This window comes from Heterodontus francisci, chromosome 29, assembly GCF_036365525.1.
Source record: "Heterodontus francisci isolate sHetFra1 chromosome 29, sHetFra1.hap1, whole genome shotgun sequence".
Classification (NCBI taxonomy): domain Eukaryota; kingdom Metazoa; phylum Chordata; class Chondrichthyes; order Heterodontiformes; family Heterodontidae; genus Heterodontus; species Heterodontus francisci.
The window spans coordinates 4,551,525-4,573,375 of record NC_090399.1 but is presented as its reverse complement, the minus strand read 5'-3'; the positions used below and the strand labels follow the sequence as shown (position 1 = coordinate 4,573,375).

Here is a 21,851-nt window from a genome sequence, read left to right as displayed (position 1 = left end):
TCCGACACTGAGAACTCAATACTACAGAAAGCCAAGAGGAGTATAGAAAGTGGAAGGGTGAAATCAAAAAGGAAATTAGGAGAGCAAAGAGAGGGCATGAAAGAATATTGGCAAGCAAAATCAAGGTGAACACAAAAATGTTTTATCAATATATTAAGAGTAAGAGGATAACTAAGGAGAGAGTAGGGCCCATAAAAGACCAAAAAGGTAACCAATGTGTAGGAGAGGAAGATATTGGTATGGTTCTTCATGAATACTTTTTGTCTGTCTTCACAAAAGAGGGGGACGATGCAGATATTGTAGTTAAGGAGGAAGAATGTGAAGTATTGGATGTGATAAACATTGGGAGAGAGAAAGTATTAATGGGATTAGCATCCTTGAAAGTTGATAAATCACCAAGATCAGATGAAATGCACTCCAGGCTGTTAAAAGAAGCAAGAGAGGAAATAGTAGAAGGTCTAACCATCATTTTCCAGTCCTCACTGGATACAGATGTGGTGTCGGAGGATTGAGAACTGCTAACGTTGTACCTCTGTTTAAAAAGGGAGTGAAGGATAGACCGAATAATTACAGGCCAGTCAGTCTAACCTCAGTAGTGGGCAAATTATTGGAATCTATTCTGAGAGACAGGATGAACTGTCACTAAGAAAGGCACAGGTTAATCAAGGATAGTCAGCATGGATTTGTTAAGGGAAGATCTTGTTTGACCAACTTGATCGAATTTTTTGAAGTAACAAGGAAGATAGATGAGGGTAGTGCAGTTGATGTGGTCTACATGGATATTAGCAAGGTCCCATATGGCAGACTGGTTAAAAATTAAAATCCCATGGGATTCAGGGAAATGCAGAAAGGTGGATACAAAATTGGCTCAGTTGCAGGAAAAAAAGGGTGATTGTTGATGGCTGTTTAAATGACTGGAGGGCTGTTTCCAGTGGCATTCCGCAGGGCTCAGTACTGGGTCCCCTGCTTTTTGTGGTGTATATTAACGATTTGGGCGTAAATGTAGGGGGCATGATGAAGAAGTTTGCAGATGACACAGAGATTGACCGTGTGGTAGATAGTGAGGAGGATAGCTGTAGGCTGCAGGAAGATATTGATGGTCTGGTTAGATGGGCAGAAAAGTGGCAAATGGAATTCAACCCAGTAAAGTGTGATGTGATGCATTTGGGGAGGTCAAACAAGGCAAAGGAATACACCAGTAATGGGAAAATACGAGATGTAGAGGAATTAAGGGACCTTGGAGTGAAGATCCACAGGTGCCTGAAGGTAGCAGGACAGGTCGATAATGTGGTTCAGAAGGCATGTGGAATCCTTTCCTTTATCAGCTGAGGTATGTAATACAAGAGCAGGGAGGTTATGCTGGAACTGTATAAATCATTAGTTAGGCCACAACTTGAGTAGTGTGTGCAGTTCTGGTCACTTCATTACAGAAAGGATGGAATTGCACTAGAGAGGGTACAGAGGAGATTTACGAGGATGTTGCCAGGACTGGAAAAATGCTGCTATGAGGAAAGATTGGATCGGCTGAGGTTGTTCTCCTTGGAACAGAGAAGACTGAGGGGAGATCTGATTAAAATGTACAAACCTTTGAGGGGTCTGGATGGAGTGGAGGTGAAGGGTCTATTCACTTTAGCAGAGAGGTCAGTGACAATGGGGCATAGATTTAAAGTGATTGGTAGAAAAATTAGAGGGGAGATGAGGACATACTTTTTCACCCAGAGGGAGGCGGTGGTCTGGAACTCACTGCCTGAAAGGGTAGTTGAGGCAAAGACCTTCAACTCATTCAAAAGGAGTCTGGATATGCACCTCAAGTGCCGTAAGCTGTAGGGCTACGGACCAAATGATGGAAAGTGGGATTAGGATTGGTGCATCATTTTTTGACTGGCACAGACACGATGGGCCAAGTGGCCTCTTTCTGTGTCTTACAGGAGGCCATTCAGCCCATTGTGTCTGCACCAGCTCTTCGGAAGAGCAACTCCCTCAGTTCCATTCCCCTGCCTTCTCCCCATAACCCTGCACATTCTTCCTTTTCATACAACAGTCTAATTCCCTTTTCAATGCGTCAATTGAACCTGCCTCCACCACGTTCTCAGGCAAATCATTCCAGACCTTTACCACTCGCTGTGTGAAAATGTTTTTCCTCATGTCACTTTCACTTCTCTTACCAAATACTTTAAATCTGTGCCCTCTCATTCTTGATCCTTTCACGTGTGTGAACAGCTTCTCTCTATCTACTCTGTCCAGACCCCTCATGATTTTGAATACCTCTATGAAGCAAGTTTATGGCATTGGTTAGATGGTTTTGATAAACCAGTGAATCTATCATGACCTTGCAGATTATTATGGAAAGGTAAGCTGGAAAATGGTCTTTGTCATCTGAATCAGTCTTTGCGACATTATCTGACACATATCAGAGCCCAGTCAGTTCAAGTCTTTTGACTCCAGTCCCTAATCCAGGCTGACACTCACAGTGGAGTACTGAGGGAGTGCAGCACTGTCGAAGGTGCTGTCTTTTGGATGAGATATTAAACTGAGCACGTGTAAAAGATCCGGTCGCTAGTTTCTTGCAGAAGAGCAGAAACGATCTCCTCAGTATCTCAGCCAATATTTATCTCAGTCAATGTCACTAAGAAAACACAGATTATCCAGTCATTATCACATTGCTGTTTGTGGGAGCATTCTGTGTGCGAAAGGGACTGCTGTAGTTCCTACATCACACCAGTGATAACACTTCATAAGTATTTTGTTATCTGTAAAGTGCTTGGGACTGCTTCAGCTTGTGAAAGTCACTCCATATAAAAGCAAATCTTTATTGACACTACCTATTCCAAGTGCAAGAAAGAAAGACTTGCATTTCTATAGCGCCTTTCATGACTACCAGACATCTCCAGTCAATGAAGTACTTTTTGAAGTGTACTCACCGTTGTAATGCAAGAGACGCAGCAGCCAATTTGTGCACAGCATGATCCCACAAGCAGCAACGTGGTAACGATCACGTCATCTGTTTCTGTGATATTGAATGACGGATAATTATTGGCCAGGACACCAGGGAGAACTCCCCTGGTCTTCCTCAGAATGGTGACATGGAATCTTTTACATCCACCTGAGAGGGCAGATGGAAATGTCTCATCTGAAAGAGGGCATCTCCAACAGGGCAGCACTCCCTCAGTCCTGCGCTGAGGTGTCAGCCAGGATTTGTGTGCTTGGGCCCAAGACCTTGTGACTCAGAGAGAAGAGCATTACCCACTGAGCAACAGCTGACACAAACAGTAGCACCCATTCTCCACAGTGCAGATATTTCCAGGACGAGTGTGGCATCAGGTGTGATCACGTTTCTGCAATGGCTACCTTACATATTCATTTCAATTCAACTCATTCTCAGTCATAGAGTTACACAGCACAGAAACAGGCCCTTTGGCCCATCGTGTCTGTGCTGGCCATCAAACACCTATCTATTCTAATCCCATTTTCCAGTACTTGGCCCGTAGCCTTTATGCTCTGGCTTTTCAAGTGCTCATCTAAATACTTCTTAAATGTTGTGAGCCTTCCTGCCCCTACCACCCCTTCAGGTAGTGTGTTCCAGATTCCAACCACCGTCTGGGTCAAAAAACTTTGCCTCAAATCCCTTCGAAACCTCCTGCCCCTTACCTTAAATCTATGCCTCCTGTTTATTGACCCCTCTGCTAAGGAAAAATGTTTCTTCCCATCTACCATATCTATGCCCCTCATAATTTTGTATACCTCAATCAGGTCACCCCTCAGCCTTCTCTGCTCGAAGGAAAACAACCCGAGCCTATCCAGTCTCTACGTAGCTGAAATGCTCCAGGAAGGTGGAGCATCCACATCTCCAAACCAGCAGATTCTGGGTTCAAATCTCACTCGAGATACTTGAACCCATAATCCAGGCTGACACTGCCAGTGCAGTACTGAGAGAGTGCTCCACTGTCAGAGCTGAGATGTGACATTAAGCTGAGACCCTGGCATCTCAAACATTTGCACCCTGAATTTTATTGAGCCGTCTGATAAACAGACTATACGTCCCAGTTAAAGGCACAACAGTAAGGAACCTGAACTGCGTTGAATGTTGGTCAAACCACCTCAACTAAGAACTGAAGTTAAACTAAAAATATTCTTCCACAGGTCAGGTTGGATAGCCAGAAACAAGTGGTCTTTATGGTGTTGATGTGTGCAGCAGTGCTCTCTGTGGTGTACATCTCATATCATTCTCCCAGTCTCACGTAAGTGCCAGTTTAAACAGACTTTCTCTGCTTTTATTCATCGTTTTTATATACCTGACAGTGAAAGGTTCTCAGGGTCAGAACAACATGTGGACATTAACGGGACACCATTAAAACACGCTGAAAGCTCAGACGAGAAAGCCCCATTCCAGATTGTCCAAATAGAACTGAACCTTATAAAGTGAAATCCTGTACAGAGTAGGAAGATGAACCTGGAGAGCACTGTTACAGGACAGAGAGCAGAGAGCTTTCCGGGCGAACACTCACCTCAGTCCACAGTGAGACTGGGCGAGTTATTACTCACCTCTGTCCACAGTGAGACCAGGACAGGTAACACTCACCTCAGTCCACAATGAGACCGGGACAGGTAACACTCACCTCAGTCCACAGTGAGACCAGGACAGGTAACACTCACCTCAGTCCACAATGAGACAAGGACAGGTAACACTCACCTCAGTCCACAGTGAGACTGGGCGAGTTATTACTCACCTCAGTCCACAGTGAGACCAGGACAGGTAACACTCACCTCAGTCCACAATGAGACCGGGACAGGTAACACTCACCTCAGTCCACACTGAGACAAGGACAGGTAACACTCACCTCAGTCCACAATGAGACCGGGACAGGTAACACTCACCTCAGTCCACAGTGAGACGGGGACAGGTAACACTCACCTCAGTCCACAGTGAGACTGGGCGAGTTATTACTCACCTCAGTCCACAGTGAGACCAGGACAGGTAACACTCACCTCAGTCCACAATGAGACCGGGACAGGTAACACTCACCTCAGTCCACAGTGAGACGGGGACAGGTAACACTCACCTCAGTCCACAGTGAGACTGGGCGAGTTATTACTCACCTCAGTCCACAGTGAGACCAGGACAGGGAACACTCACCTCAGTCCACAATGAGACCGGTACAGGTAACACTCACCTCAGTCCACAGTGAGACTGGGCGAGTTATTACTCACCTCAGTCCACAGTGAGACGGGGACAGGTAACACTCACCTCAGTCCACAGTGAGACTGGGCGAGTTATTACTCACCTCAGTCCACAGTGAGACCAGGACAGGGAACACTCACCTCAGTCCACAATGAGACCGGGACAGGTAACACTCACCTCAGTCCACAGTGAGACCGGGACAGGTAACACTCACCTCAGTCCACAGTGAGACTGGGCGAGTTATTACTCACCTCAGTCCACAGTGAGACCAGGACAGGGAACACTCACCTCAGTCCACAATGAGACCGGAACAGGTAACACTCACCTCAGTCCACAGTGAGACCGGGACAGGTAACACTCACCTCAGTCCACAGTGAGACTGGGCGAGTTATTACTCACCTCAGTCCACAGTGAGACCAGGACAGGGAACACTCACCTCAGTCCACAATGAGACCGGTACAGGTAACACTCACCTCAGTCCACAGTGAGACCGGGACAGGTAACACTCACCTCAGTCCACAGTGAGACTGGGCGAGTTATTACTCACCTCAGTCCACAGTGAGACTGGGCGAGTTATTACTCACCTCAGTCCACAGTGAGACCAGGACAGGGAACACTCACCTCAGTCCACAATGAGACCGGTACAGGTAACACTCACCTCAGTCCACAGTGAGACCGGGACAGGTAACACTCACCTCAGTCCACAGTGAGACTGGGCGAGTTATTACTCACCTCAGTCCACAGTGAGACCGGGACAGGTAACACTCACCTCAGTCCACAGTGAGACTGGGCGAGTTATTACTCACCTCAGTCCACAGTGAGACCAGGACAGGTAACACTCACCTCAGTCCACAATGAGACCGGGACAGGTAACACTCACCTCAGTCCACAGTGAGACGGGGACAGGTAACACACACCTCAGTCCACAGTGAGACCAGGACAGGGAACACTCACCTCAGTCCACAGTGAGACAGGGACAGGGAACACTCACCTCAGTCCACAATGAGACTGGGCGAGTTATTACTCACCTCAGTCCACAGTGAGACCAGGACAGGGAACACTCACCTCAGTCCACAATGAGACCGGGACAGGTAACACTCACCTCAGTCCACAGTGAGACCGGTACAGGTAACACTCACCTCAGTCCACAGTGAGACCGGGACAGGTAACACTCACCTCAGTCCACAGTGAGACTGGGCGAGTTATTACTCACCTCAGTCCACAGTGAGACCGGGACAGGTAACACTCACCTCAGTCCACAGTGAGACTGGGCGAGTTATTACTCACCTCAGTCCACAGTGAGACCAGGACAGGTAACACTCACCTCAGTCCACAATGAGACCGGGACAGGTAACACTCACCTCAGTCCACAGTGAGACGGGGACAGGTAACACACACCTCAGTCCACAGTGAGACCAGGACAGGGAACACTCACCTCAGTCCACAGTGAGACAGGGACAGGGAACACTCACCTCAGTCCACAATGAGACCGGGACAGGTAACAATCACCTCAGTCCACAGTGAGACAAGGACAGGTAACACTCACCTCAGTCCACAGTGAGACAAGGACAGGTAACACTCACCTCAGTCCACAGTGAGACCGGGACAGGAAACACTCACCTCAGTCCACAGTGAGACTGGGACAGGTAACACTCACCTGAGTCCACAGTGAGACCAGGACAGGTAACACTTACCTCAGTCCACACTGAGACGGGGACAGGTAACATTCACCTCAGTCCACAGTGAGCCTGGGACAGGTATCATTCACCTCAGTCCACAGTGAGACTGGAACAGGTAACACTCACCTCAGTCCACAGTGAGCCCGGGACAGGTAACACTCACCTCAGTCCACACTGAGATGGGGACAGGTAACATTCACCTCAGTCCACAGTGAGCCCGGGACAGGTAACATTCACCTCAGTCCACAGTGAGCCCGGGACAGGTAACACTCACCTCAGTCCACACTGAGACGGGGACAGGTAACATTCACCTCAGTCCACAGTGAGACCGGGAGAGTTATTACTCACCTCAGTCAACAGTGAGACCGGGACAGGTAACACTCACCTCAGTCCACAGTGAGACCGGGACAGGTAACACTCACCTCAGTCCACACTGAGACCGGGACAGGTAACACTCACCTCAGTCCACAGTGAGACTGGAACAGGTAACATTCACCTCAGTCCACACTGAGACTGGGAGAGTTATTACTCACCTCAGTCCACAGTGAGACCGGGACAGGTAACATTCACCTCAGTCCACACTGAGACTGGGAGAGTTATTACTCACCTCAGTCCACAGTGAGACTGGGACAGGTAACACTGACTTCAGTCCACAGTGAGACTGGGACAGGAAACACTCACCTCAGTCCACAGTGAGACCGGGACAGGTAACATTCACCTCAGTCCACACTGAGACTGGGAGAGTTATTACTCACCTCAGTCCACAGTGAGACCGGGACAGGTAACACTCACCTCAGTCCACACTGAGACCAGGACAGGTAACACTCACCTCAGTCCACAGTGAGACCGGGACAGGTAACACTCACCTCAGTCCACACTGAGACCGGGACAGGTAACACTCACCTCAGTCCACACTGAGACCGGGACAGGTAACATTCACCTCAGTCCACACTGAGACTGGGAGAGTTATTACTCACCTCAGTCCACAGTGAGACCGGGACAGGTAACATTCACCTCAGTCCACACTGAGACTGGGAGAGTTATTACTCACCTCAGTCCACAGTGAGACTGGGACAGGTAACACTGACTTCAGTCCACAGTGAGACTGGGACAGGAAACACTCACCTCAGTCCACAGTGAGACCGGGACAGGTAACATTCACCTCAGTCCACACTGAGACTGGGAGAGTTATTACTCACCTCAGTCCACAGTGAGACCGGGACAGGTAACACTCACCTCAGTCCACACTGAGACTGGGAGAGTTATTACTCACCTCAGTCCACAGTGAGACCGGGACAGGTAACATTCACCTCAGTCCACACTGAGACTGGGAGAGTTATTACTCACCTCAGTCCACAGTGAGACTGGGACAGGTAACACTCACCTCAGTCCACAGTGAGACCAGGACAGGTAATAGTCAATTCGGTCCACAGTGAGATTGGAACAGGCAACACTTACCTCAGTCCACAGTGAGACTGGGACAGGTAACACTCACCTCAGTCCACATTGAGACTGGGACATTTAACACTCACCTCAGAACACAGTGAGACAGGGACAGGTAACACTCACCTCAGTCCACAGTGAGACCAGAACAGGTAACACTCATCTCAGTCCACAGTGAGACATGCACAGGTAACACTCACCTCAGTCCACAGTGAGACTGGGTCAGGTAACACTCACCTCAGTCCACAGTGAGACTGGGAAAGGTACCACTCACCTCAGTCCACAGTGAGACCGGGACAGGTAACACTCACCTCAGTCCACAGTGAGAAGGGGACAGGTAACACTCACCTCAGTCCGTGAGACTGGGACAGGTAACACTCACTTCAGTCCACAGTGAGACCGGGACAGGTAACACTCACCTCAGTCCACAGTGAGAAGGGGACAGGTAACACTCACATCAGTACACAGTGAGACCAGTACAGGTAACACTCACCTCAGTCCACAGTAAGACCAGAACAGGTAACACTCACCTCAGTCCACAGTGAGACCAGCAGAGTTAATACTCACCTCAGTCCACAGTGTGACAGGGACAGGGAACACTCACCTCAGTCCACAGTGAGAGCGGGACAGGTAACACTCACCTCAGTGCACAGTGAGACTGGGACAGGTAACACTCACCTCAGTCCACAGTGAGACGGGGACAGGTAACACTCACCTCAGTCCACAGTGAGACCGGGACAGGTAACACTCACCTCAGTCCACAGTGAGAAGGGGACAGGTAACACTCACCTCAGTCCACAGTGAGACTGGGACAAGTAACACTCAAATCAGTACACAGTGAGACCAGTACAGGTAACACTCACCTCAATCCACAGTGAGACCAGTACAGGTAACACTCACCTCAGTCCACAGTGAGACCAGTACAGTTAACACTCACCTAAGTCCACAGTGAGACCAGCAGAGTTAATACTCACCTCAGTCCACAGTGTGACAGGGACAGGGAACACTCACCTCAGTCCACAGTGAGACCAGGACAGGTAACACTCACCTCAGTCCACAGTGAGACCGGGACAGGTAACACTCACCTCAGTCCACAGTGAGACCGGGACAGGTAACTCTCACCTCAGTCCACAGTGAGACCGGGACAGGTAACACGCACCTCAGTCCATAGTGAGACTGGGACAGGTAACACTCACCTCAGTCCACAGTGAGACTGGGACAGGTAACACTCACCTCAGTCCACAGTGAGACTGGGACAGGTAACACTCACCTCAGTCCACAGTGAGACTGGGACAGGTAACACTCACTTCAGTCCACAGTGAGACCGGGACAGGTAACACTCACCTCAGTCCACAGTGAGAAGGGGACAGGTAACACTCACCTCAGTCCACAGTGAGACTGGGACAGGTAACACTCACCTCAGTCCACAGTGAGACTGGGACAGGTAACACTCACTTCAGTCCACAGTGAGACCGGGACAGGTAACACTCACCTCAGTCCACAGTGAGAAGGGGACAGGTAACACTCACCTCAGTCCACCGTGAGACTGGGACAGGTAACACTCACTTCAGTCCACAGTGAAACCGGGACAGGTAACACTCACCTCAGTCCACAGTGAGAAGGGGACAGGTAACACTCACCTCAGTCCACAGTGAGACTGGGACAAGTAACACTCACATCAGTACACAGTGAGACCAGTACAGGTAACACTCACCTCAGTCCACAGTGAGACCAGTACAGGTAACACTCACCTCAGTCCACAGTGAGACTGGGACAGGTAACACTCATTTCAGTGCACAGTGAGACCAGTACAGTTAACACTCACCTCAGTCCACAGTGAGATCAGCAGAGTTAATACTCACCTCAGTCCACAGTGAGACTGGGACAGGTAACACTCACCTCAGTCCACAGTGAGAGCGGGACAGGTAACACTCACCTCAGTCCACAGTGTGACAGGGACAGGGAACACTCACCTCAGTCCACAGTGAGAGCGGGACAGGTAACACTCACCTCAGTCCACAGTGAGACTGGGACAGGTAAGACTCACCTCAGTCCACAGTGAGACCAGGACAGGTAACACTCACCTCAGTCCACAGTGAGACTGGGACAGGTAACTCTCACCTCAGTCCACAGTGAGACTGGGACAGGTAACACTCACCTCAGTCCACAGTGAGACTGGGACAGGTAACACTCACCTCAGTCCACAGTGAGACCAGTACAGGTAACACTCACCTCAGTCGACAGTGAGACTGGGACAGGTAACACTCACCTCAGTCCACAGTGAGACTGGGAAAGGTACCACTCACCTCAGTCCACCGTGAGACTGGGACAGGTAACACTCACTTCATCCACAGTGAGACCGGGACAGGTAACACTCACCTCAGTCCACAGTGAGAAGGGGACAGGTAACACTCACCTCAGTCCACAGTGAGAAGGGGACAGGTAACACTCACCTCAGTCCACAGTGAGACTGGGACAAGTAACACTCACATCAGTACACAGTGAGACCAGTACAGGTAACACTCACCTCAGTCCACAGTGAGACCAGTACAGGTAACACTCACCTCAGTCCATAGTGAGACCAGTACAGGTAACACTCACCTCAGTCCACAGTGAGACCAGAACAGGTAACACTCATCTCAGTCCACAGTGAGACTGGGAAAGGTACCACTCACCTCAGTCCACAGTGAGACCAGGACAGGTAACACTCATCTCAGTCCACAGTGAGATTGGAACAGGCAACACTTACCTCAGTCCACAGTGAGACTGGGACAGGTAACACTCACCTCAGTCCACAGTGAGACTGGGACATTTAACACTCACCTCAGAACACAGTGAGACAGGGACAGGTAACACTCACCTCAGAACACAGTGAGACCAGGACAGGGAACACTCACCTCAGTCCACAGTGAGACCGGGACATTTAACACTCACCTCAGATAACAGTGAGACAGGGACAGGTAACACTCACCTCAGTCCACAGTGAGACCAGAACAGGTAACACTCATCTCAGTCCACAGTGAGACATGCACAGGTAACACTCACCTCAGTCCACAGTGAGACTGGGACAGGTAACACTCACCTCAGTCCACAGTGAGACTGGGAAAGGTACCACTCACCTCAGTCCACAGTGAGACCGGGACAGGTAACACTCACCTCAGTCCACAGTGAGAAGGGGACAGGTAACACTCACCTCAGTCCACCGTGAGACTGGGACAGGTAACACTCACTTCAGTCCACAGTGAGACCGGGACAGGTAACACTCACCTCAGTCCACAGTGAGAAGGGGACAGGTAACACTCACCTCAGTCCACAGTGAGACTGGGACAAGTAACACTCACATCAGTACACAGTGAGACCAGTACAGGTAACACTCACCTCAGTCCACAGTGAGACCAGAACAGGTAACACTCACCTCAGTCCACAGTGAGACCAGTACAGTTAACACTCACCTCAGTCCACAGTGAGACCAGCAGAGTTAATACTCACCTCAGTCCACAGTGTGACAGGGACAGGGAACACTCACCTCAGTCCACAGTGAGAGCGGGACAGGTAACACTCACCTCAGTCCACAGTGAGACTGGGACAGGTAACACTCACCTCAGTCCACAGTGAGACGGGGAAAGGTAACACTCACCTCAGTCCACAGTGAGAAGGGGACAGGTAACACTCACCTCAGTCCACCGTGAGACTGGGACAGGTAACACTCACTTCAGTCCACAGTGTGACCGGGACAGGTAACACTCACCTCAGTCCACAGTGAGACCAGCAGAGTTAATACTCACCTCAGTCCACAGTGTGACAGGGACAGGGAACACTCACCTCAGTCCACAGTGAGACCAGGACAGGTAACTCTCACCTCAGTCCACAGTGAGAAGGGGACAGGTAACTCTCACCTCAGTCCACAGTGAGAAGGGGACAGGTAACACTCACCTCAGTCCACAGTGAGACTGGGACAAGTAACACTCACATCAGTACACAGTGAGACCAGTACAGGTAACACTCACCTCAGTCCACAGTGAGACCAGTACAGGTAACACTCACCTCAGTCCACAGTGAAACCAGTACAGGTAACACTCACCTCAGTCCACAGTGAGACCAGTACAGGTAACACTCACCTCACTCCACAGTGAGACCAGAACAGGTAACACTCATCTCAGTCCACAGTGAGACTGGGAAAGGTACCACTCACCTCAGTCCACAGTGAGACTGGGAAAGGTAGCACTCACCTGAGTCCACAGTGAGACTGGGACAGGTAACACTCACCTGAGTCCACAGTGAGACTGGGACAGGTAACACTCACCTGAGTCCACAGTGAGACCAGTACAGTTAACACTCACCTCAGTCCACAGTGAGACCGGCAGAGTTAATACTCACCTCAGTCCACAGTGAGACTGGGACAGGTAACACTCACCTCAGTCCACAGTGAGAGCGGGACAGGTAACACTCACCTCAGTCCACAGTGAGACCAGCAGAGTTAATACTCATCTCAGTCCACAGTGAGACTGGGAAAGGTACCACTCACCTCAGTCCACAGTGAGACCAGAACAGGTAACACTCATCTCAGTCCACAGTGAGACTGGGAAAGGTACCACTCACCTCAGTCCACAGTGAGACCGGCAGAGTTAATACTCACCTCAGTCCACAGTGAGACTGGGACAGGTAACACTCACCTCAGTCCACAGTGAGACCGGGACAGGTAACACTCACCTCAGTCCACAGTGAGACTGGGACAGGTAACACTCACCTCAGTCCACAGTGAGACCAGAACAGGTAACACTCATCTCAGTCCACAGTGAGACCGGGACAGGTAACACTCACCTCAGTCCACAGTGAGACTGGGACAGGTAACACTCACCTCAGTCCACAGTGAGAGCGGGACAGGTAACACTCACCTCAGTCCACAGTGAGAGCGGGACAGGTAACACTCACCTCAGTCCACAGTGTGACAGGGACAGGGAACACTCACCTCAGTCCACAGTGAGACCGGGACAGGTAACACTCACCTCAGTCCACAGTGAGACTGGGACAGGTAACACTCACCTCAGTCCACAGGGAGTCCGGGACAGGTAACACTCACCTCAGTCCACAGTGAGACTGGGACAGGGAACACTCACCTCAGTCCACAGTGAGACCGGGACAGGTAACACTCACCTCAGTCCACAGGGAGTCCGGGACAGGTAACACCCACCTTAGTCCACAGTGAGAGCGGGACAGGTAACACTCACCTCAGTCCACAGTGAGACCGGGACAGGTAACACTCACCTCAGTCCACAGTGAGACTGGGACAGGTAACACTCACCTCAGTCCACAGGGAGTCCGGGACAGGTAACACCCACCTTAGTCCACAGTGAGAGCGGGACAGGTAACACTCACCTCAGTCCACAGTGAGACCGGGACAGGTAACACTCACCTCAGTCCACAGTGAGACCGGGACAGGTAACACTCACCTCAGTCCACAGTGAGACTGGGACAGGTAACACTCACCTCAGTCCACAGTGAGACCAGGACAGGTAACACTCACCTTAGTCCACAGTGCGACCGGGACAGGTAACACTCACCCCAGTCCACAGGGAGTCCGGGACAGGTAACACTCACCTCAGTCCACAGTGAGACTGGGACAGGTAACACCCACCTCAGTCCACAGGGAGTCCGGGACAGGTAACACTCACCTCAGTCCACAGTGAGACTGGGACAGGTAACACCCACCTTAGTCCACAGTAAGAGCGGGACAGGGAACACTCACCTCAGTCCACAGTGAGACCGGGACAGGTAACACTCACCTCAGTCCACAGTGAGACTGGGACAGGTAACACTCACCTCAGTCCACAGTGAGACCAGTACAGGTAACACTCACCTCAGTCCACAGTGAGACCAGTACAGGTAACACTCACCTCAGTCCACAGTGAGACCAGTACAGGTAACACTCACCTCAGTCCAAGGTGAGACCGGGACAGGTAACACTCACCTCAGTCCAAGGTGAGACCGGGACAGGTAACACTCACCGCAGTCTACAGTGAGACTGGAACAGGTAACACTCACTTCAGTCCACAGTGAGACGGGACATGTATCATTCACCTCAGTCCACCGTGAGACTGGGACAGATGAAACTCACCTCAGTCCAAAGTGAGACTGGGACAGGTACCACTCACCTCAGTCCACAGTGAGACAGGGACAGGTACCACTCACCTCAGTCCAAAGTGAGACTGGGACAGGTACCACTCACCTCAGTCCACAGTGAGTCCAGGACAGGTAACACTCACCTCAGTCCACAGTGAGACCGGGACAGGTAACATTCACCTCAGTCCACAGTGAGACAGGGACACGTAACATTCACCTCAGTCCACAGTGAGACAGGGACAGGAAACACTCACCTCAGTCCACAGTGAGACCGGGACAGGTAACACTCACCTCAGTCCACAGTGAGACAGGGACACGTAACATTCACCTCAGTCCACAGTGAGACAGGGACAGATGAAACTCACCTCAGTCCAAAGTGAGACTGGGACAGGTACCACTCACCTCAGTCCACAGTGAGTCCAGGACAGGTAACACTCACCTCAGTCCACAGTGAGACAGGGACACGTAACACTCACTTCAGTCCACAGTGAGACCAGGACAGGTAACACTCATCTCAGTCCACAGTGAGACAGGGACAGGAAACATTCACCTCAGTCCACAGTGAGACCAGGACAGGTAACACTCACCTCAGTCCACTGTGAGACAAGGACAGGTAACACTCGACTCTGTCCACAGTGAGACTGGGACAGGTAACACTCACCTCAGTCCACAGTGAGACCAGGACAGGTAACACTCACCTCAGTCCACTGTGAGACCGGGACAGTTAATATTCACCTCAGTCCACAGTGAGACCTGTACAGTTAACACTCACCTCAGTCCACAGTGAGACCAGTACAGGTAACACTCACCTCAGTCCAAGGTGAGACCGGGGCAGGTAACACTCACCGCAGTCCACAGTGAGAAGGGGACAGGTAACACTCACCTCAGTCCACCGTGAGACTGGGACAGGTAACACTCACTTCAGTCCACAGTGAGACCGGGACAGGTAACACTCACCTCAGTCCACAGTGAGAAGGGGACAGGTAACACTCACCTCAGTCCACAGTGAGACTGGGACAAGTAACACTCACATCAGTACACAGTGAGACCAGTACAGGTAACACTCACCTCAGTCCACAGTGAGACCAGTACAGGTAACACTCACCTCAGTCCACAGTGAGACTGGGACAGGTAACACTCATTTCAGTGCACAGTGAGACCAGTACAGTTAACACTCACCTCAGTCCACAGTGAGACCAGCAGAGTTAATACTCACCTCAGTCCACAGTGAGACTGGGACAGGTAACACTCACCTCAGTCCACAGTGAGAGCGGGACAGGTAACACTCACCTCAGTCCACAGTGTGACAGGGACAGGGAACACTCACCTCAGTCCACAGTGAGACTGGGACAGGTAACACTCATTTCAGTGCACAGTGAGACCAGTACAGTTAACACTCACCTCAGTCCACAGTGAGACCAGCAGAGTTAATACTCACCTCAGTCCACAGTGAGACTGGGACAGGTAACACTCACCTCAGTCCACAGTGAGACTGGGACAGGTAACACTCACCTCAGTCCACAGTGTGACTGGGACAGGTAACACTCACCTCAGTCCACAGTGAGACTGGGACAGGTAACACTCACCTCAGTCCACAGTGTGACAGGGACAGGGAACACTCACCTCAGTCCACAGTGAGACTGGGACAGGTAACACTCATTTCAGTGCACAGTGAGACCAGTACAGTTAACACTCACCTCAGTCCACAGTGAGACCAGCAGAGTTAATACTCACCTCAGTCCACAGTGAGACTGGGACAGGTAACACTCACCTCAGTCCACAGTGAGAGCGGGACAGGTAACACTCACCTCAGTCCACAGTGAGACTGGGACAGGTAACACTCATTTCAGTGCACAGTGAGACCAGTACAGTTAACACTCACCTCAGTCCACAGTGAGACCAGCAGAGTTAATACTCACCTCAGTCCACAGTGAGACTGGGACAGGTAACACTCACCTCAGTCCACAGTGAGAGCGGGACAGGTAACACTCACCTCAGTCCACAGTGAGACCCGGACAGGTAACACTCACCTCAGTCCACAGTGAGACAGGGACAGGTAACATTCACCTCAGTCCACAGTGAGACGGGGACAGGTAACACTCACCTCAGTCCACAGTGAGACCAGAACAGGTAACACTCATCTCAGTCCACAGTGAGACCCGGACAGGTAACACTCACCTCAGTCGACAGTGAGACTGGGACAGGTAACACTCACCTCAGTCCACAGTGAGACCCGGACAGGTAACACTCACCTCAGTCCACAGTGAGACTGGGAAAGGTACCACTCACCTCAGTCCACCGTGAGACTGGGACAGGTAACACTCACCTCAGTCCACAGTGAGACCCGGACAGGTAACACTCACCTCAGTCGACAGTGAGACTGGGACAGGTAACACTCACCTCAGTCCACAGTGAGACTGGGAAAGGTACCACTCACCTCAGTCCACCGTGAGACTGGGACAGGTAACACTCACTTCATCCACAGTGAGACCGGGACAGGTAACACTCACCTCAGTCCACAGTGAGAAGGGGACAGGTAACACTCACCTCAGTCCACAGTGAGAAGGGGACAGGTAACACTCACCTCAGTCCACAGTGAGACTGGGACAGGTAACACTCACCTCAGTCCACAGTGAGACCAGGACAGGTAACACTCACCTCAGTCCACTGTGAGACAGGGACAGGTAACATTCAACTCAGTCCACAGTGAGACCTGTACAGTTAACACTCACCTCAGTCCACAATGAGACTGGGACAGGTAACACTCACCTCAGTCCACAGTGAGACCGGGACAGGTAACACTCATCTCAGTCCACAGTGAGACCGGGACAGGTAACACTCATCTCAGTCCACAGTGAGACCGGGACAGGTAACACTCACCTCAGTCCACAGTGAGACCGGGACAGGTAACACTCACCTCAGTCCACAGTGAGACCGGGACAGGTAACACTCACCTCAGTCCACAATGAGACTGGGACAGGTAACACTCACCTCAGTCCACAGTGAAATCGGGAGAGGTGACACTCACCTCAGTCCACAGTGAGACAGGAAGAAGTAACACTCACCTCAGTCCACACTGAAATCGGGACAGGTAACACTCACCTCGGTCCACAGTGAGACCGGGACAGGTAACACTCACCTCGGTCCACAATGAGACTGGGACAGGTAACATTCAACTCAGTCCACAGTGAGACTGGGACAGGTAACACTCTCCTCAGTCCACAGTGAGACTGGAACAGGTAACACTCACCTCATTCCAGAGTGAGACAGGAGCAGGTAACACTCACCTCAGTCCCCAGTGAGACTGCGACAGGTAACACTCAGCACAGTTCTCAGTGAAATCGGGACAGGTAACACTCACCTCAGTGCACAGTGAGACTGGAACAGGTAACACTCACCTCATTCCAGAGTGAGACTGGAACAGCTAACACTGACCTCAGTCCACGGTGAGACAGGGACAGGGAACACTCACCTCAGTCCACAGTGAGACTGCGACAGGTAACAGTCACTTCAGTCCCCAGTGAGACAGGGACAGGTAACACTCACCTCAGTCCGTAGTGAAATCGGGACAGGTAACACTCACCTCATTCCAGAGTGAGACTGGAACAGGTAACACTGACCTCAGTCCACGGTGAGACAGGGACAGGTAACACTCACCTCAGTCCACAGTGAGACAGGAGCAGGTAACACTCACCTCAGTCCCCAGTGAGACTGCGACAGGTAACACTCAGCACAGTTCTCAGTGAAATCGGGACAGGTAACACTCACCTCAGTGCACAGTGAGACTGGAACAGGTAACACTCACCTCATTCCAGAGTGAGACTGGAACAGCTAACACTGACCTCAGTCCACGGTGAGACAGGGACAGGGAACACTCACCTCAGTCCACAGTGAGACAGGGACAGGTAACACTCACCTCAGTCCACAGTGAGACAGGGACAGGTAACACTCACCTCAGTCCACAGTGAGACTGCGACAGGTAACAGTCACTTCAGTCCCCAGTGAGACAGGGACAGGTAACACTCACCTCAGTCTGTAGTGAAATCGGGACAGGTAACACTCACCTCATTCCAGAGTGAGACTGGAACAGGTAACACTCACCTCAGTCCACAGTGAGACAGGGACAGGGAACACTCACCTCAGTCCACAGTGAGACTGCGACAGGTAACACTCAGCACAGTTCTCAGTGAAATCGGGACAGGTAACACTCACCTCAGTGCTCAGTGAGACTGGAACAGGTAACACTCACCTCATTCCAGAGTGAGACTGGAACTGGTAACACTCACCTCAGTCCACAGTGAAATCGGGACAGGTAACACTCACCTCAGTCCACAGTGAGCCCGGGACAGGTAACACTCACCTCAGTCCACAGTGAGCCCGGGACAGGTAACACTCACCTCAGTCCACAGTGCGAATGTGACATGTAACACTCACCTCAGTCCACAGTGAGACTGGGACAGGTAACACTCACCTCAGTCCAAAGTGAGACTGGGACAGGTAACACTCATTTCAGTCCACAGTGAGTCTGGGACAGTTAACACTCACCTCAGTCCACAGTGGTTTTGGGACAGGTAACACTCACCTTAGTCCACAGTGAGACAGGGACACGTAACACTCACCTTAGTCCACAGTGAGACAGGGACACGTAACACTCACCTTAGTCCACAGTGAGACAGGGACACGTAACACTCCCTTCAGTTCACAGTGAGACCAGTACAGTTAACACTCACCTCAGACCACAGTGAGACAGAGACAGGTAACACTCACCTCAGTCCACAGTGAGACCGGGACAGGTAACACTCACCTCAGTCCCCAGTGAGACAGAGACAGGTAACACTCACCTCAGTCCACAGTGAGACCGGGACAGCTAACACTCACCTTAGTCCACAGTGAGACGGGGACGGCTAATACTCACCTCAGTCCACGGTGAGACTGGAACAGGTAACACTCACATCAGTCCACACTGAGACTGGGAGAGTTATTACTCACCTCAGTCCACAGTGAGACCGGGACAGGTAACACTCACCTCAGTCCACAATGAGACCAGGACAGGTAACACTCACCTCAGTCCACAGTGAGACCGGGACAGGTAACATTCACCTCAGTCCACACTGAGACTGAGAGAGTTATTACTCACCTCAGTCCACAGTGAGACTGGGACAGGTAACACTGACTTCAGTCCACAGTGAGACCAGGACAGGTAACACTCACCTCAGTCCACAGTGAGACCGGGACAGGTAACATTCACCTCAGACCACAGTGAGACAGAGACAGGTAACACTCACCTCAGTCCACAGTGAGACCGGGACAGGTAACACTCACCTCAGTCCCCAGTGAGACAGAGACAGGTAACACTCACCTTAGTCCACAGTGAGACAGGGACACGTAACACTCACCTCAGACCACAGTGAGACAGAGACAGGTAACACTCACCTCAGTCCAGTGAGACCGGGACAGGTAACACTCACCTCAGTCCCCAGTGAGACAGAGACAGGTAACACTCACCTCAGTCCACAGTGAGACCGGGACAGCTAACACTCACCTTAGTCCACAGTGAGACGGGGACGGCTAATACTCACCTCAGTCCACGGTGAGACTGGAACAGGTAACACTCACATCAGTCCACACTGAGACTGGGAGAGTTATTACTCACCTCAGTCCACAGTGAGACCGGGACAGGTAACACTCACCTCAGTCCACAATGAGACCAGGACAGGTAACACTCACCTCAGTCCACAGTGAGACCGGGACAGGTAACATTCACCTCAGTCCACACTGAGACTGAGAGAGTTATTACTCACCTCAGTCCACAGTGAGACTGGGACAGGTAACACTGACTTCAGTCCACAGTGAGACCAGGACAGGTAACACTCACCTCAGTCCACAGTGAGACCGGGACAGGTAACATTCACCTCAGTCCACACTGAGACTGAGAGAGTTATTACTCACCTCAGTCCACAGTGAGACTGGGACAGGTAACACTCACCTCAGTCCACACTGAGACTGAGAGAGTTATTACTCACCTCAGTCCACAGTGAGACCGGGACAGGTAACACTCACCTCAGTCCACAATGAGACTGGGACAGGTAACACTCACCTCAGTCCACAGTGAGACCAGGACAGGTAACACTCACCTCAGTCCACAGTGAGACCAGGACAGGTAATAGTCAACTCGGTCCACAGTGAGATTGGAACAGGCAACACTTACCTCAGTCCACAGTGAGACTGGGACAGGTAACACTCACCTCAGTCCACATTGAGACTGGGACATTTAACACTCACCTCAGAACACAGTGAGACAGGGACAGGTAACACTCACCTCAGAACACAGTGAGACCAGGACAGGGAACACTCACCTCAGTCCACAGTGAGACCGGGACATTTAACACTCACCTCAGATAACAGTGAGACAGGGACAGGTAACACTCACCTCAGAACACAGTGAGACCAGGACAGGTAACACTCACCTCAGTCCACAGTGAGACCAGAACAGGTAACACTCATCTCAGTCCACAGTGAGACATGCACAGGTAACACTCACCTCAGTCCACAGTGAGACTGGGACAGGTAACACTCACCTCAGTCCACAGTGAGACTGGGAAAGGTACCACTCACCTCAGTCCACAGTGAGACCGGGACAGGTAACACTCACCTCAGTCCACAGTGAGACTGGGACAAGTAACACTCACATCAGTACACAGTGAGACCAGTACAGGTAACACTCACCTCAGTCCACAGTGAGACCAGAACAGGTAACACTCACCTCAGTCCACAGTGAGACCAGTACAGTTAACACTCACCTCAGTCCACAGTGAGACCAGCAGAGTTAATACTCACCTCAGTCCACAGTGTGACAGGGACAGGGAACACTCACCTCAGTCCACAGTGAGAGCGGGACAGGGAACACTCACCTCAGTCCACAGTGAGAGCGGGACAGGTAACACTCACCTCAGTCCACAGTGAGACTGGGACAGGTAACACTCACCTCAGTCCACAGTGAGACGGGGAAAGGTAACACTCACCTCAGTCCACAGTGAGACTGGGACAAGTAACACTCACCTCAGTCCACAGTGAGAAGGGGACAGGTAACACTCACCTCAGTCCACAGTGAGACTGGGACAGGTAACACTCACCTCAGTCCACAGTGAGACGGGGAAAGGTAACACTCACCTCAGTCCACAGTGAGACTGGGACAAGTAACACTCACCTCAGTCCACAGTGAGAAGGGGACAGGTAACACTCACCTCAGTCCACCGTGAGACTGGGACAAGTAACACTCACCTCAGTCCACAGTGAGAAGGGGACAGGTAACACTCACCTCAGTCCACAGTGAGACTGGGACAGGTAACACTCACCTCAGTCCACCGTGAGACTGGGACAGGTAACACTCACTTCAGTCCACAGTGTGACCGGGACAGGTAACACTCACC

The 21,851-nt window shown here is 51.2% G+C and overlaps 1 protein-coding gene across 1 annotated transcript in view; it reads left to right on the top strand.

Moving 5' to 3' along the window:
* The first annotated feature begins 1,128 nt into the window (after nucleotides 1-1,128).
* LOC137345647 (N-acetyllactosaminide alpha-1,3-galactosyltransferase-like) overlaps nucleotides 1,129-21,851 on the top strand; it is a 43,691-nt gene continuing 22,968 nt past the window's right edge. Inside the window, exons 1-2 of the mRNA XM_068008890.1 lie at nucleotides 1,129-1,299; nucleotides 4,141-4,238. Of these exons, the coding sequence (XP_067864991.1) occupies nucleotides 1,129-1,299; nucleotides 4,141-4,238 (269 nt within the window). The remainder of the gene's footprint in view (nucleotides 1,300-4,140; nucleotides 4,239-21,851) is intronic.